We start from the raw sequence: 14,866 nt of genomic DNA, 5'->3' as shown, positions 1-14,866 counted from the left end.
GGAGCGGGTCAGGGGAGGAGCCTGCCTACCTCTGCGCAGGGGGAGCAGTTTGTTCTCCAGCACATCACGGGCATCTGTGCCCTCATCCATTAGGTCCAGCTTGGTGATGACCCCGATGGTGCGCTGGCCTGAAGGGGAGGGCAGCAGGAGAGGGCCGTCTACACCTGCACTTGCCCTCCCATGGGACCCACATGCACCCCGACTGCCATCCCGCTCCCCACATCTCCCTCCCCACGCCCTCCCTCCCCCACTGCCTGCCTCTGCTCTTCCGCCTCATTCATTCTTCACAGAGCAGCTCCCTCCGCCTGGCACTGAGGGCAGACCCCCAGGGCCTTGCACTTCTGCTGCCCTTAGGAACCTACCCTGGGGGTCCACCTCCTTGGCAACCTTCAGAGCATCGGAGTTGGCCAGGTCGGAGTTGGCCGGGGATACAGCCAGGATGAGGCAGTTCTCTTTGGTGACGAACTGCATAAGCATGTCCCGGATCTGGAACTCGATGTCAGGAGGTTGGTCCCCCACCGGGACCTTGGTCATTCCGGGCAGGTCCACCAGTGTCAGGTTCAGCACTGGACAGGGCGGCGAGAGGGCGGGCTCAAGGCGAGGGGCGTGGCCGTGGGCGGGCGGATTAAGGAACAGGGCCGGGTTTAGAGAGGATCCATTTGGGAGTTTGGCGGCAGGTGGACGGGATTAGGGAAACGCGGGGCTAAAGCGGCGGCCCGTTAAAGGCGTGGCCAGGGGTGGGCGGAGTCATGACAGGGTGGAGCTTGGGGGGTAGGACGGGCAGAGGAGGGGTCGCTGTGGGGGCGGAGTCTGCAGGAGGCGCGGAGCCCGCCTTAGGAGGAACGAGCAAGGGGGCGTGGCCAAGACTCAGTCCCGGGGGCGGAGCTAAGCGAGGGAGCCAGGAGGCCGGGGGCGGGGCCGCGTCTCCTCACCATGCGGCGAGTAGACGCGGAGGTTGATCGGCACTGGCGAGATGCCCTTGTTAGTGCCAGTGACTCGGTCGGTCTCAGCCTCGATCTCCAGACGCACCTCCTCAAAGTCGGTGAATTTCTTCCCCTTGCAGTGCAAGAATTCGGCATATTCTGCCCCCAAAGTGTGGGTGGGGTGGAGGGAAGAAGGGTAGATGGGTAAGCATCTTAGCCCGGAACCCACCTGGGACCCATCTTCCACTGGGAATAGACCCCCACACACCCCCAAATACCGCCTTCTCTTCCCTCCCTCTCCACAACAACGCCAGGTCTAACGTTATGCATTTTTGTTCCCCACTGTCCTGGTGGGGAATCTCGGGCCAAAGTCACACAGCAAGCAAGTTCAGCGGCTAGGTTGGACTCCTCCCTGGGGGATAGGGTGGGGGACTGAAGAGGCCCGGTGGGGATGCTCGTGGACGAAAGCGCGTACCTGTGGTGGCATTGACCAGCTGCAGGACCAGGGGGCGTCGGGTGACGATGCCTGACCCTCGGGGCAGGAAGTCTCTGCAATGAGTTGGGAGTGAGAGGAGGGTCAAGGCCTGTCCCAGGGGCACCTGTCCTGCCACCGGGAGCTCCAAAGCTCTCCTAAAGTGCCCACTACACCTTAGCCTGAGGGTTTCAGGTCACTAAGGGGAGATGACAGGCAAGAAAGGTGGAAAGAACCTCCCCCATGTACCCTGGGTCACAGATTTATGCGTGTGAGCTGCCAGGAGACAAGACTAATAACTCCCAGATTTCTCTCAGGTATGCTCTGTGTTGCTTCTGGGCCAACAAGTCCCTGCCTCAACCCAGGCACTGCCATTCAATTGAGGCGCGGGGTACCCCACATGCCCAAGTGTCCAGTGGCCACAGAGTGCATCTCAAGGAAATGGAGCTGCACCTTCTTCCCTCCCTTCCGCTGTGGGGAAAGGCAGCATCTCACTTCCCCTTCCCAGGGCCCCATCTGGCTGGGGTTGAGGATGAGGGGGGCATGGGGGAAAGGAGGAAGCAAGGACAAGAATTCATGCTTCTTAAGTGCCTACTGCATGCCAGGCTCTTTGTAGGCAATCTCTCGTGATATTGCCTTGTGAGGTAGGTGCCATTATTATTATTTTTATTTTAAATATTTATTTATTTATTTATTTATTTATTTATTTATTTATTTATTTATTTATGGAAGAGCGCAAGCTGGGGAGGGGCAGAGAGAAGGGGAGAGAGGATCCAAAGTGGGATCTGCGCTGACAGGCTGACAGCAGTGAGCCCAATGTGGGGCTTGAACTCACGAACTGTGAGATCATGACCTGAGCTGAGGTCGGATGCTCAACCCACTGAACCCCTCAGGCGCCCCGGTAGGTGCCATTATTATCCCCATTTTGCAGATAAGGAAACTGAGGCTCAGAGGTGTTTAGGTTGCACAGTCAGTATCTAGCAGAGCAGACCCTGGGTGCAGATCTGTTTGACTCTGCAGTGAGGGCTCCTTGCCCTTCAGTCCCCTGAAGACCCAGTCTTTGAAGGACTGGACCTGAGCTTCCCAAAGTCGCCCCTTGCCCTAGACCTGATGTCTATACCTCAGATTTCTGCTTGTGCCAGTGTGAACCTCAGCAGTCCTTTTGGCTAACCCTTGTGGGTGGATTCTCTGTCCTGTCAGCTCTTCTCATATCCCCGCCTGCCCTTGGCCCCACCCAGGCCAGCACAAGCATGAGGGTGGGCACCTCTTCAGGGACCAGGCTGTCAGAACTGCAGTCATGGGATCCTCAGGACCCAGGAAAGGGGGAGCAGGCTACAGCCTGAGGGGACCATAGGGCTCCAGCTGGCCACCTCATTCATGGAGAGGCACATGGAGGCCCAAGAAGGGGAAAAGACACATTCAAGTTCCTATAGGACCTGGACAGAGCCCGAGAAGAACCCAGGCCTCCTACCCCCAGCTCAGAGCCTGACCGGGACCACACAGCTTTTTGCACCACCCCCCGGCCCCCACTCCCTAGCCTGGAGGGTCCCGGGCACAACAGAGTAGGCCCAGGCTCCTGGGTTCAAGGTCTCTTCTTGGGCCCTGGGGAGGACTCTCTCATCCTGTTCTCACCCTGCCCCTCCTTTGGGGAGGTTAGAGGCTAATAGGGAGGAGTCAGCCACTTCAATGAGGAAGGAGAAGGATGATGAATCCTGCATTTATTCATTGTTTCCAGGTGCTAGGCAAGCACTTTTCATTTTTGCAAGACTAAGCCTCTGAAGGGCAGGACTGGCGTCTTTCTGTCCACCACTGTATCCCACTGTCCAGCCCAAGGCTTAGCACCCAAGAGGTACTTAATAAACATTGACTGAAATCCCCAGGTCCTCAAAACAGTGCTCTGATATGGAAATTGCTTTACAGATGAGGCATCTGAGGGTCAGAGAGGTGAAGGGACTTGTCAAGGTCATCCAGATGGGAATGGCAGAGCTAGGATTCAAACCCAAGGGTCTGTGGGGCCCCAGAGCCTGGGAACTTCCCTGTCAAAGTGTGCTGCTCCTTCAATCCAAGAAGCCAGACGTGGCTTTTTATGTAATTCAATTAAATTCAGTCTAGGACATATTTGGGAGCAGCTGCTCTGTGCCAGGCCCTGTGCTGGGCCCTGGGGAAGCGAGATGATGAGTCAGACCGCTCCCTACCCGGAGGAGGAGCTCACAGTGTGGTGGGAGAGACAGACAAGTAAACAGATAATGCAATACAGTGTGACATGTGCTGGGACGGAGGTGCACCAGTCAGCAGAGAGAAGGAGGGGATTAACGGGGGTGGGGGGGGCGGTTCCTGTCTCTATCTCTGCCATCCTTTACTCATTCCTTTGGGGGGGGTGACCCTCTAGTATTTGGGATCCCCCAGGGCTGTGGAGATAGGACATCTGTTCTCAGAGGCTGGGTTTGGGTTGGGCTTGGGGGCCTGGGGTCCACCCTTTTCCCCACCCGCTCCTCACCCAGCGATACCATGGCAACAGTAGTTGCCATGGAAACTGCAGGAGGGGCTGGAAAGGATGGGACTCCCCATAGAAAGCCCCCCACGCAGAGACATGGACCTTCCCTGGAGCTCTTCCCTGAGAGGCCTCCCCTGCACAGATGGGCCCACTGGGTCCCTGCCGACCTGCAGGTCAGAGGTCAACGAGGTGCCACCTAGAGGGTACGGGAGCGGCGCCCAGGGCCCAGCTGGAAGGGTGGTCAGGGGTCTGGGCCAGCCTGCCCCAAGTCACTGCCTCCCCAGGGCTACTTAAGGGACAAGCAGCTTAAGGGAAGCAGAGATTAGAGGGGCAGGGCTATGTGTGGGAGTAGAGGCCCTCCTCAGACCAGGATCTCGTGCGGCCAGGGTGGGGATGGAGGTGCCTGGGTGGGGGGAGAGGCCCCGTCTCTATCACGGCCCAGGTTCTCAGAGTGAGGCCCTCACATGGCCTGCACTCAAATCCCTGGGCTCGAATCCCGCCTTGGCCATTCTGCCGCCTGGTGCCCTTGGGCAAGGTGTTTCACTCTCTGGGCCTCAAAGCCCTCAGCTGCAAACTGGCCTTATAGAAACCGGGCATTATCCTCTAGCACACGTGGGCTGCAAGAAGGCCCAGCAGCCTCGGGGCGGGGGCATGGAAAAAGCGTCGCCTGGGTCTGGTACACAGTAGGTGCTCAGCAGCCCCCTCTCTAGGAGGGTTCCCAAATGTCACCAAGGAACACAGATCCCACAGAACCCTCTGACGGCCTCCTCCAGGCACGACTCGGATCTCTGGACTCTGACCACGAAATGTTAGATGGAAATGATGAACACTGAGGAGAAGTTTTCAGAGACCATGTCATTCCCCCATTATTGTCCAGAGGTGGGGACAGAGGCCCAGAGAGGGGCAGGGAGGTGCAATGAGGGAGGAAGTGGCCTATCGGGGCTCAGGGCTCCAGGCCCGGGCAGGTGCAAAGAGCGCCAGCGGGTTCGCACGTCCAGACTGTGAGCTCCTTTCTCCCCGCTGGACTCCTGCGCTCACCAGAGGCCTGGCACATAGTAGGTGCTCAGGCGATGCTCAAAGGACCAAGCATGGCTAAATAGCTCCATGGCTCCTGCTTCCCACCTGGACACACTGTCCCACAGCGCTCTGGTAAAGTGGGGGTTCGGGCCTGATCTGGCCTCCGGCCAGCGCCACCCTGCACCTCCCACCCAGCTCCTGCTTAGGCTGAGGGAGGACAGAACAGGTGCCCGGAGAAAAGCGTGCTGGGCCCACCAGCCTCGGGGGCCACGTGGGAGGGGTGCGTGGTGGCATGCCAGCTCTCCCTGCTCATTCTGGACAGATGGTGGCTTCCCGAGGAGGCCTTGCCTTGCCATCTGCAGAGGCACCTTCAAACCTGAAGCACAGGGAGGATGAAATGCACACCCCTCAGGACCTCCGAGCGCCGCACGCTCCCTGCCTGATTTGGTGCTGTCACGCCCAGAGGGGTCCGGAGAAAGTACACCAAGCGTCCAAAGTGACCCTCCCCTACTCTACTCTCATACCTGAGATCTGTGGCCAGAGCTCAGGGACCCTGCTTCCCCCGTCCTGTGGACTGCAAACACCACCAGAAAGCGGCATGTTTGGTCTGTACCCAGTCTTGCTTCTAAGCCTCCTGTTTCCTGGGCTTGGCCCGGCGTTGAATGTCAGCTGCCACTCAGGAGCTGTGTGGTTGTAGACAAATGGCTATACCTCTCTGAACCTCAGTGTCCACATCAGTAAAATGGGTTGCTGTGAGGCTTATATAACTTGAGGCCTGAATCAATGGTAGCTATTATGGTTATAAATAATATAACTTGTCGAGCAAGCTGGGAACACGGGCTGGGCTCCCACCAAATGATGCAGCAGGGAGGAAGTTGGAAGGTGGGTCTCCCGGGGGCTGGCCGGAAGAGTGGGTGGGTGGGCCAGGATATTTCCAGCCAAATCTTGCCCCTGAAAGTGGAAGGTAAGGGAGGCGGGCAGGCTCTGAGGTGCCCTCTGAAGCACGGAGCTGGGGTGGAGGCGAGGAAGCGGGTGGGCCAAGAAATACAGTTGGGAGGAGGTGAGGCCGCCTCCAGGCAAGAAGTCCCTCTCTGTTCCCATTATCCCAGGAGGCCCCAGGCATGCCCACATCACACAGCCTGTGAATTTCCAGCTGCGGTTTGAACATTTCAGGGCAGTCCTGGCCTGGCTTCTCCTGATGCTCTGATGTCCTGAGAGCAGGCACTGGGCTGCTCCTGTTTACCAGTGTCCCCAGCCCCCAGCATGGAGCAGGGCAGGTAGCTGGCACTCGAGGTAGCCCAGCTGGCCAAAAGAATGATTTGAAGACGAGCTCCTCCAGTTTTCCCACCATCACCCTCATTGTAGAGGTGTGGAAACTGAGGCACAAGGCGGGAAAGAGTGTTGTCCAAGACCACAGTGCAAGTTGGTGACTGGGTAGGACTGGCACGTGGGGGTCTGGACTCTGAGTACACACTCTCCCCTCAGCAACCACTTTCCCTACTAAAAAAAATCCATGATCTTTCCTTTCTCCTCCTTCCCTCCTTCATCCCTTCTTTCCCTCCTTTCCAGTGTTGATGACTTTATATTTTCAAGATGGAAATAGATTTCTGTTTTGCCTCCTACTTATAAAAGTCGTATGTTCTCCCTTTGAAAACATATTCAGAAAATACACAAAATGTTTAAAAATAAAGCGCAACCATCACCCCAACACCTGGGGCTCTCCATTGTAAACATTTTATCATTTACAATAATAATCATGGCAAACACTGATGGATCGGGCGCTGCTGGTCAGGGGCTCCGCCAGGCACTTGAAAATCTGCATCATCACGAGGCTTCTTTTTGGGGTGATGGAAGTGTTTTAAAATTAGATTGTGATGATGGCTGCACAACCGTGTAAATGCACTAAAAATCATCGAGCTGCGCACCACAAACAGGTGAATTTTATGGCATGCAAGCTGTACCTCAATAAAGCTGTTTAAGAAATCTCCACCCGCTTTTATTTTTAAGATTTTATTTTTAAGGAATCTCTCCACCCAACGCGGGGCTCGAACTCACGACCCTCGGATCAAGAGTCGCATTCTTTACTGACTGAGCCTGCTTAGGTGTCCCCTGCATCCTCTTGATTGCTCCTTGCAAGGCTGGGTGAGGCTGGTGGGACGGGAGACGAGGTCAGGTACCCCTCACGTGCCCATACATGCATCGGCCGCCGGTGACACTTAAGTAGAGGCTCTGTTTGCCTAACAGCTCATCAAGGACATTCATCAAGTCATCCAATATGGAGCTACATCTGGATGCTCATTTCTTATCACCAGCAGCTTGATGTGAAAGTATCGTAGCACTACCACTAAATTATTTCCCTGCTCCGCACCTCAGTTTCCCCATCAGTGAAATGGGCACAACCCAGCAGCTCCCTCCTAGGGCTGCTGAGATCCCTGCTGTGGGAGGGTCTAATGGAGGGTGTCCATTGGTGGTGCCACACGAGCCATCTGGTGCTTGTAGGCGAGGTGCCTTGTGTGTGTGCTAGGGAGCATTTCACTCCTTCAGATTTGGGACTCGGGTCAGAGGTGAGTGCGCATTCACCTGCTGAGATTTTTCTCCCCATCCTGGCTGGTGGCCTCAGTCCCCTGTGCTCAGACCAGACACACCTGAGCCAGAGTCATGAAAGGGTTGGGGCACTAATAAACAGGTAAAATGTCCCTGGTAACTGTGGTTGGAACCGCTGTCGGCCGGGAGCCCTCAGCCCAAGGCAGTGGCCTCGCTCTTCCTCCGCAGCCCCTCATCGTGGGAGAAAACTGAGCCCTACCCCACACACCGAGGGTCAGGTCACAGGGGAGAGGGTGGTCAGGGAAGACATCCTGGAGGAGGTATTGGCTGATGTGAGACTTTGAGGATGAGCCAGTGAAGGAGGAAGACGAAGGCACGGTGAAGGTGAGGACCCATTTTTTCCCATGAACTGTAAGCTACGAGGGCGCACCTGCAGGGAGAGGCTGGACGGGAAGCGAGGCTGGGTAAGGCAGGCAGGCCTCAGGGGCCCAAATCGGGAGCAGGAGCGAGGGCTCTGTCTGGAGGGCAGGGGCCAAGGAGGGCGTTAAGCGGAGGGGATCAGATTGGGAGGCCACAGAGAGTTCCATGCTGCCGGGTGGACGATGGGTTGGGGGCACGAGAGAAGGCTGCCCCAGGAGCTAAGACAAAGAGGCGGCAGCTGAGATACAGAGAGGTGGGTGGGCCGGGGGCCGGATCCACAGGGTTTGGGCCCGACTCGCGTGGGGAGGATGACACAGGAGGGGAGGCCGGTCTAGGAGCCTTTGGCCAGGGCAGTGGGAAGATGCCACTTCCTTAAACGCCCTCCGAGGCCAACAGTCCTTTTCTCTGGTGCCTGTAGTAATTAATCCCAAGTTGCCAGAGCTGCCTTCCCCGTACAGCTCTTGCTCCTTTCTTGGATTCCGGTCCGGGGAGGGGTAAGGGTCCAGAGAGACAACCAGGGAGAGCAGAGGGGAAGCTGAGGGGTGTGACACGTACCCACACGGGTGGGGGTGAAGACGGTGGACGCTGACCCAGAGGCAGGAGACCGGGGCAGTTTCCTGTCCTGCCTCTAATTCCAGTGCTGTGGGGCTTCAGGCAGGTCCCTACCCTCTCTGAGCCATCTCGCCATTTGAAAACCCGGGATGATAGTCTGCCTCTCCTACTAACGGGCTGTTGGTTCCAAGAAAATAATGAGCACTGCCCTTGGACGTGGGGAATCAGGGCCCCTGCCCAGTCCTTTAGGGGGGTCGCTTTTTGGATCTCTAGAGCAAGGGGCCCCCAGGGGCCGAGGGTCCCAGCTGGAGCCTATGTACCCTTCCTAGGCCACACTGGCGTGTTCTGGAATTTCCTGTCGGTCTCAAGCCCTCCCTCAGGGTCTGACCTAACTGTTAGGGGCAGTCCCAGGCCCAAGGGGGGATCCTTTCTGCTACCACGGACAGAGCTCAGATGTGAGGGCTGGGTGTCCACATGGGAGCCCAGGAGGCCCCTTGTGGTGCAGGCTGGAGTAAGAGACAGGGGCAGGTCGGGGAGAGGGGCCACCTGTCCCCACACTCTACCTCCCATCGCGGAGCTCTGAGGAGCCTGAAATTCTAATTCAAACCCGGTCGGCCAGGTCGTTCTGAAGGTGTGTTTGCCAAGGTGGGAGGACAGAGTGTATCGTATTCAGCAATCCCTTCGCTTGATTTGTAACTGGAATATTTAGACATATGGCACGTGGGCCTCCCTTCCCGCTCTTGTTTCACGCCTGATAACACTGTGCCCTAGACCGGCCTCCTCCGCAAAGGCCCCCCTGCATCCCCTCCCCCGAGGTTCTGACCCTCTGACCCTGGCCAAGGTCTGGGAAACTCGATTCTATTGGAGCCGGGATCAGATGCTGTCTGCCAGAGTCACCTTTCATGCCTGACTCCTTGGGGGCCACTGGGTAGGGTGGGGGTTTGGAAAAGGTGTTCTTTGGCCTGGTCTCACTGGGGCCTCCACTCCTCACTCGGTGACACTGCTGTTTGTCTGGCTTCTCGAACCCACGGGGGGCTCTTTCCCTCCTTGGGCCTTTGCTCAGGTGGGACCCTGAACCTGGAGTGTGTTCACCCCTTTGCCTGACCGGGTCCCTTTCTTGTTCATGTCCAGCCTCAATGGCCACCTCCTCGGGGGTCCACACAACAAAAGAGCTCTTTGTGTCATCTAGTGTCTGTCTGTCCTGCTCAGTTGTGAACTCCCACCCCCCACCCCCCAGCCCCCAGAGCAGGGATGGGTCCTGCTTGCTCACAGCTGTATCCCTAGGGCCTGGCACACTGTAAGTGTCCAGCAAACGTCAGTCCCCTCCGTCCCCTCCAGTCAGTGACTTTCTACCTACGATGTCTCAGATATCCCCTAATCCTCTTTGGCCTCAGTCTCCAAATCTGGGAAATGGAACCATTCAAGAGGGGCTCTCAGAGGCCAGAGACCAGCACCAAGCCTGTGCTGGGCTGAGAATGTAGAGGAAGGGGCAAGGAGGTTGGTAGGAGGCAGGGAGCCTGAGCAGGGGTAGAGGCAAGAGGCACTAGGGAAACCCAACACCTTGCCTCTCAGAGCCGCCTCCTGGCAGAAGCCCACCCACCAGACCCCCTGCCCTCCCTGCACCCCGGCCTCCCAGCTGGTTCGGATGGAACAGAACGGGCACATCCTCTGTGCTAGGCCTTACCCTGAGTGTTTTGTGGGCATTATCTCAACACTCGGCACAGTCCCATGGGGGAGGTGCTATTATTATCCCCATTTTGCCGATGAGGAAAGAGCAGCTGAGCAGGGTTTAAGAAACATGTCCAAGGTCACTCAGCTTATAAGTAGTAGAGCCGAGCTACAAACCCAGGGTCGATTCCAGAGACCGAGCTCTCAGCCCCTCTGCCACATTCCCACCGGCCTTGGCCTGCCCAGGGACCAAGAGGGGAGGAAGAGGGGCCACAATCCACTTGTCCAGTCGACTGGGCACCAGAGCGAGGGGAGCAGAGCCTGAAAGCTTGCCCCGGGACACCCCGCTCTTGGGACTGGACAGGTGTCGCAGGGAGGGGGCACGTAGCCAGGGGCAGACAGAGGGTGGCCCGGGGCAGCAGGCATCTGCTCACAAAATGCTGGGGTGTCTTGGGCCCCCCGCACCCCTCTGTCTGCACTTACCCCGAGATGATCTCATCTACTCCCATGGGTTTAAATCTCACCTCTACTGGGACTTCCAAATTTACATTTCCAGCCCGCCCTCCCCTGAGCTTCAGGCTTGCATCACCACACGGCCCACCTTACACTTCAGACTGAACATATTCAAAAGCAAGCTCCCGATCTTACCCCCGTGCCTGCTCCTCCCGTCCTCCGATAATGGCACCAACACCCACCCAGACTCAAAGACACTGATGTCAGCCTTGAGTCCCCTTTCTTCACCCTCCCCATCCCCATCCCAGCAAGTCTTGTGGGGACTTCCCTCCAGAATGTCCCCTGAAGCCCACCATTCTCCGCCTCCCCACTGTGAGAGCCCTGGGCCAGGCTCCCCGACGGCTCTGGCTCACCGCAGCAGCCTCCTCCCCTGTCCCTCACCCCCTCCCCAACTTACACCCTTGCTGGAGTCAGCTCAAGGCGCTCTACTACTTAAAAGCTTCTGGCAATAATGAAAATGCACCCAACTCCTCATCGTAGCCTCAGGGCCTTGTAGACCCACCCCCTGCCCATCTCTCTCTGATGCCATGTTGCCCTTGCCCTCCAAACAACCAGCTACCGTGGCTCCTTTCTGTTCTTTGAACACACCAAATGTATTAGTGCCCCAGGGCCGTTGCCTTTGCTCCCTCCGCCTAGAATGCTTCCCCGTCCCATGGCTTCTCATCTCAGATGCTACCCCCTCCTAGAAACCTTCTCTGACCTCCCTGTGGAAAGCGGCCCTTCTTCCTTCCACGGGACTGACCACATTCTCCGGTTGCCTTCCTCATATACCTGTCCCTGTGTTTACTATTTCAGAGGTTTCCCCCTCTGGAATGCAAAGCTTTTGTCTTTTCCACCCTGGAATCTCCAGTGCTGTGACACTGTGGACACTCTACGAATGTCCGAGTGACTAAATGAATTAGCCTCAGTTTCCCCTTCTTTCAAAATGGGATGAAGAAAGAGCATAGGCCCAGAGAAGTCCTAGCAGCGTCCTGGGCAGCTGCGGGGCCACTTCCGTTGCACAGCTGCCAGCAGGGCCCCCCCCCCCCCCCCGCCCCGGGGTGCCCAGGAGCCCGGGCTGGCCCGGAGCAGCCTCTGCTTCCCCTGGTGCATTTTCCACTTCCTCTCCATGGGGTGTTGGCTCCTGGGAAGCCCCAGGAGGCTGAGCGGCTGTTACCATGCTCACCAGTCTGGGGACCCAGCCCTCGGAGGAGAGGCCGGGAGCCCGTGACACGCCGCCTATCCTCCTGCAGGGCCACTGTCAGGTGCAGGAGGCATAAGAGGGCCCAGGGCTCCCGGAACAGAGTCCACATCTTGCTCCAGTCAACAAGCTAACAGCGGCTACAGTCAGCTGGGGCCTGGCTGGTCTGCTGGACAGCGAACTCCAGGAAGACAGGGGCCAGGTCTGCCCTAGCACGCATGGGTCCCCAAACCTAACTGACCATCAGCAGCTCCCTCCCAACACGGGCTTTTCCACCCAGGGACTCACCGGAGCCCTGCGCCACCCTCTCAGGAAGGCAGGGCAGCCACTGCCAGTGTTCCCATCCCACAGATGGGGAAAATGGAGGCCCATGCTCCTGCATGTCCCCGTGTCTGGTTCAGGGCCTGGTTCTCGGGGGCTCTTAAGATTGACATTAGGAACCTGGGCTTTGGAATATAATAGATGCTGTCCTTCCTGGCTGTGTGACTCTGGGTCTGTTTCCTCATCTGCAGGATGGGCACCATGGTACCTGCCTCATGGGGCTGTTGTGAGCCGTCCCGAGAATGGTGTGGGGCACGCGAGAAGGGCTCAGCAGATGGGGGCTGAGGTCACCTCCCCCCCACCCCCGCCTCGGCCCAGGGCACACAGCCTGCAATAAGCAGGCGTTCAGCAAATGTTCAATGGATGAAGGTAGGACTATGATCTGTACACGTAAAGTGCTGCATTTCCATGGGTGCCATTAAAGCACTAAGGCCTCTGGGCTTTACTGTCTCCAGAGTCCCCCCGCTCCCTCACCCTGACTGCTGGGCCACAGGGAAGGGGCCCATCTGTGTATCTCTTGCCGGTTTGTCTCTGCAGCTCTGGGGGGGGGGGTCACGTGAGCAGGAGGGGGGCTCTGTGGGAGCCGGTCCCCAAGAGACAGACGGCCTCCCCCTCTGCTGACCAGATGGGCCCAGCCGCCCCCAATGGTGGCTTTCCCATGTCTCCCAGATACACTGCTCCAGTCAGAACCCTTCCCTTGAGCCCCAGGGCTGCCCCTGGTCTTCTCAGTCATATGAGGGGCAGGAGCAACCATCCAGTCCAGCTGTCCTCATTAGAGGTGGGGAAACAGGCTCAGAGAGGGCAAGTGATTGGTCTGAGGCGTCACAGCAGAACCTGGCTTGGATCCAGGATGTCTCCTTAGAACCGCTGCCCTCTGAGGGAGGGGCCTCTGCCTCCCTCGCCAGTGGCTTCCTCAGCCTGGAAGGTCACTGGGAGAAAGCTAGGGTTTCTGAAGAAGGTGAGGGAGGGACATGCCAGAGTGCGGAGGCCAGTGTCACTGCCTTCTCCCTGTCTGCCCAGCCCCCATCCCCCTCCGGGGAGAGCGTCATCCTCTTCTCAGCACGGAAAAGCCATCCCCGCGTCCATTTTATTTGGGGAGCCTGGGCAAGGGGTCACGACCCTACCTGCCCCCCTAAACCCAGGACCTTTTGTCTTTGAGGTTGCCCCCCCACTCCCTGCCACCTGGCCCTCCCAGCGCCCTGTGGGATCAGAGGCAGGAGGGGGATTAGGTTCTGCAAATGGCTCCCCCCTCCCCGCCATCCTGCTTCCCTGTCTTAGTCATCTCTGCCCTCCGCCGCCTTCTCCCTCCATTACAAGCCCTCTGCCAGGCCCCGGGGAGAGCGACGGCGGCAGGCGCCCCCCACCCAGGGGCGGCGGCGGAGCCAGCGGCCGGCGGCTCGCAAGAGGATCAGAAGCGGTCTCACCGCCACCCCCATCCTGGTCCTGCAGCTCCCCCGACCCCCCCCCCCCCCCCCCCCCCGGCCGCTGCGCTGCGCACGGATGGCGGCGGGAGCTGCAGAGGTGTGTGTGTGTGTGTGTGTGTGTGTGTGTGTGTGTGTGTGAGAGGGGGGAGGCTGTGCCTGGTCCTTGATGCCCGGGGACTGTGTCCTCTCCCAGGGACACAGCTGGGGAGAGGGTTCCCAGCCTTGGCCCAGGGATCCTCATGGGGGAGGGAGCTGTCTTCCGTGGAGCCCAGGGCCGGGGAGCACTGCCCCTGGGGTGCTGCCCGCTCCGGGGAACGCGGGAGCCGAAGGGAGGCGCTGAGTAATGCAGGCCCCCTTGGTGCCTATACTGGGGGAGGGGGGACCCTTTGCCAGGGTCTCTTAGCAGAGCGCCGTCTTCCCTAAAGGATGTGGCAGAGGAGGGGGGCGTGATACCGTGGCCGGTGGCTTGACGACGTTTGCGGGCAAGCGGGGGGCGCTGCTGCCCCTGAGGGGCTCTCGGGGAGGGGGGGCCGCCTCCTTCTGGCTGGAGGTGGGGGGCGCGCCGTCCGCGGGTACAGCGCCAAGGGCTGCGAGGTCGCGGTGCCGTCGGGGCTGGGGGGGTGGGGGGCGGAGGCCCGGGGGCCCGGGCGGGGGGAGTCCCCGCTCCGAGGCGCGCCGCTCCTACCTGCCGACGAAATTCTCGAGCACCGAGCTCTTGCCGGCGCTCTGGCCGCCCACCACGGCGATCTGCGGCAGGTCGAGGTCCGCGTTCTGGCCGATAGCGGAGAAGGCGTCTTGCAGCCGGTTGACCAGCGGGATGAGATCCTCCATGCCGCGGTTCCCCATGGCTGCGGCGGGCCCCGCGGGCTACGATCCGGCCGCCGCTCCGGCTCCCGGCTCCGGCTCCCGGCTCCCGGCTCCGGCTCCGGCTCCGGCTCCGCCGCTGCAGCCGCGCGCTCCGACTGCCTGTGCCGCGGACCCCCCGCCCCTCCGGGAGTGGATCGGAGCTCTGCGTCAGGATGCCGCCAGAGGGCGCCCACGGCGCTGCGGGATGGCAGTCGTGCGCAGGTGCAACCTGCGGCACCATGGGGATTGTAGTTTTCTTCATCTGCGGGTTTGGGGCGCTGGAGCCGTGTCTGGCGGGGGGGCTCTGATGCTGCAAAGCGGTAACATTCCTGGAAATGGGCGAGGTGTACCCCTAGTGCCGGGCCTCTTGGATAATGGTCATGGCTGTCTCACTCAATCTTACAGATGAGGAAACTGAGGCTTGGAAAGAGATGGGTCTCCTTCAAGGTCACAGTATCCTGACCTGGAGTTCCACTTGGCCTTATTGCTTTC

General features: G+C 59.1%; 1 protein-coding gene across 23 annotated transcripts in view; it reads right to left on the bottom strand.

The window, feature by feature from the left end:
• DNM1 (dynamin 1) overlaps positions 1–14,507 on the bottom strand; it is a 44,213-nt gene extending 29,706 nt beyond the window's left edge. For 12 of the 23 annotated variants that reach the window (XM_053908355.1, XM_053908350.1, XM_053908342.1 and 9 more), the window contains exons 1-5: positions 14,214–14,507; positions 1,399–1,472; positions 933–1,082; positions 363–566; positions 30–128 (exon numbers count right to left, since the gene is read on the bottom strand). In XM_053908355.1, coding sequence (XP_053764330.1) covers positions 30–128; positions 363–566; positions 933–1,082; positions 1,399–1,472; positions 14,214–14,374 — 688 coding nt within the window. In that variant the 5' untranslated portion in view covers positions 14,375–14,507. The remainder of the gene's footprint in view (positions 1–29; positions 129–362; positions 567–932; positions 1,083–1,398; positions 1,473–14,213) is intronic. The other 11 variants (XR_008424360.1, XR_008424357.1, XR_008424356.1 and 8 more) reach the window with 1 other exon arrangement.
• Between the last annotated feature and the right edge of the window lie 359 nt (positions 14,508–14,866).

Source organism: Panthera pardus, unplaced genomic scaffold, assembly GCF_024362965.1.
Source record: "Panthera pardus isolate Hobbes unplaced genomic scaffold, ASM2436296v1 HiC_scaffold_20, whole genome shotgun sequence".
NCBI classification, from domain to species: domain Eukaryota; kingdom Metazoa; phylum Chordata; class Mammalia; order Carnivora; family Felidae; genus Panthera; species Panthera pardus.
The sequence above is the reverse complement of the archived record's forward strand: the minus strand, read 5'-3'. Positions and strand labels throughout refer to the sequence as shown.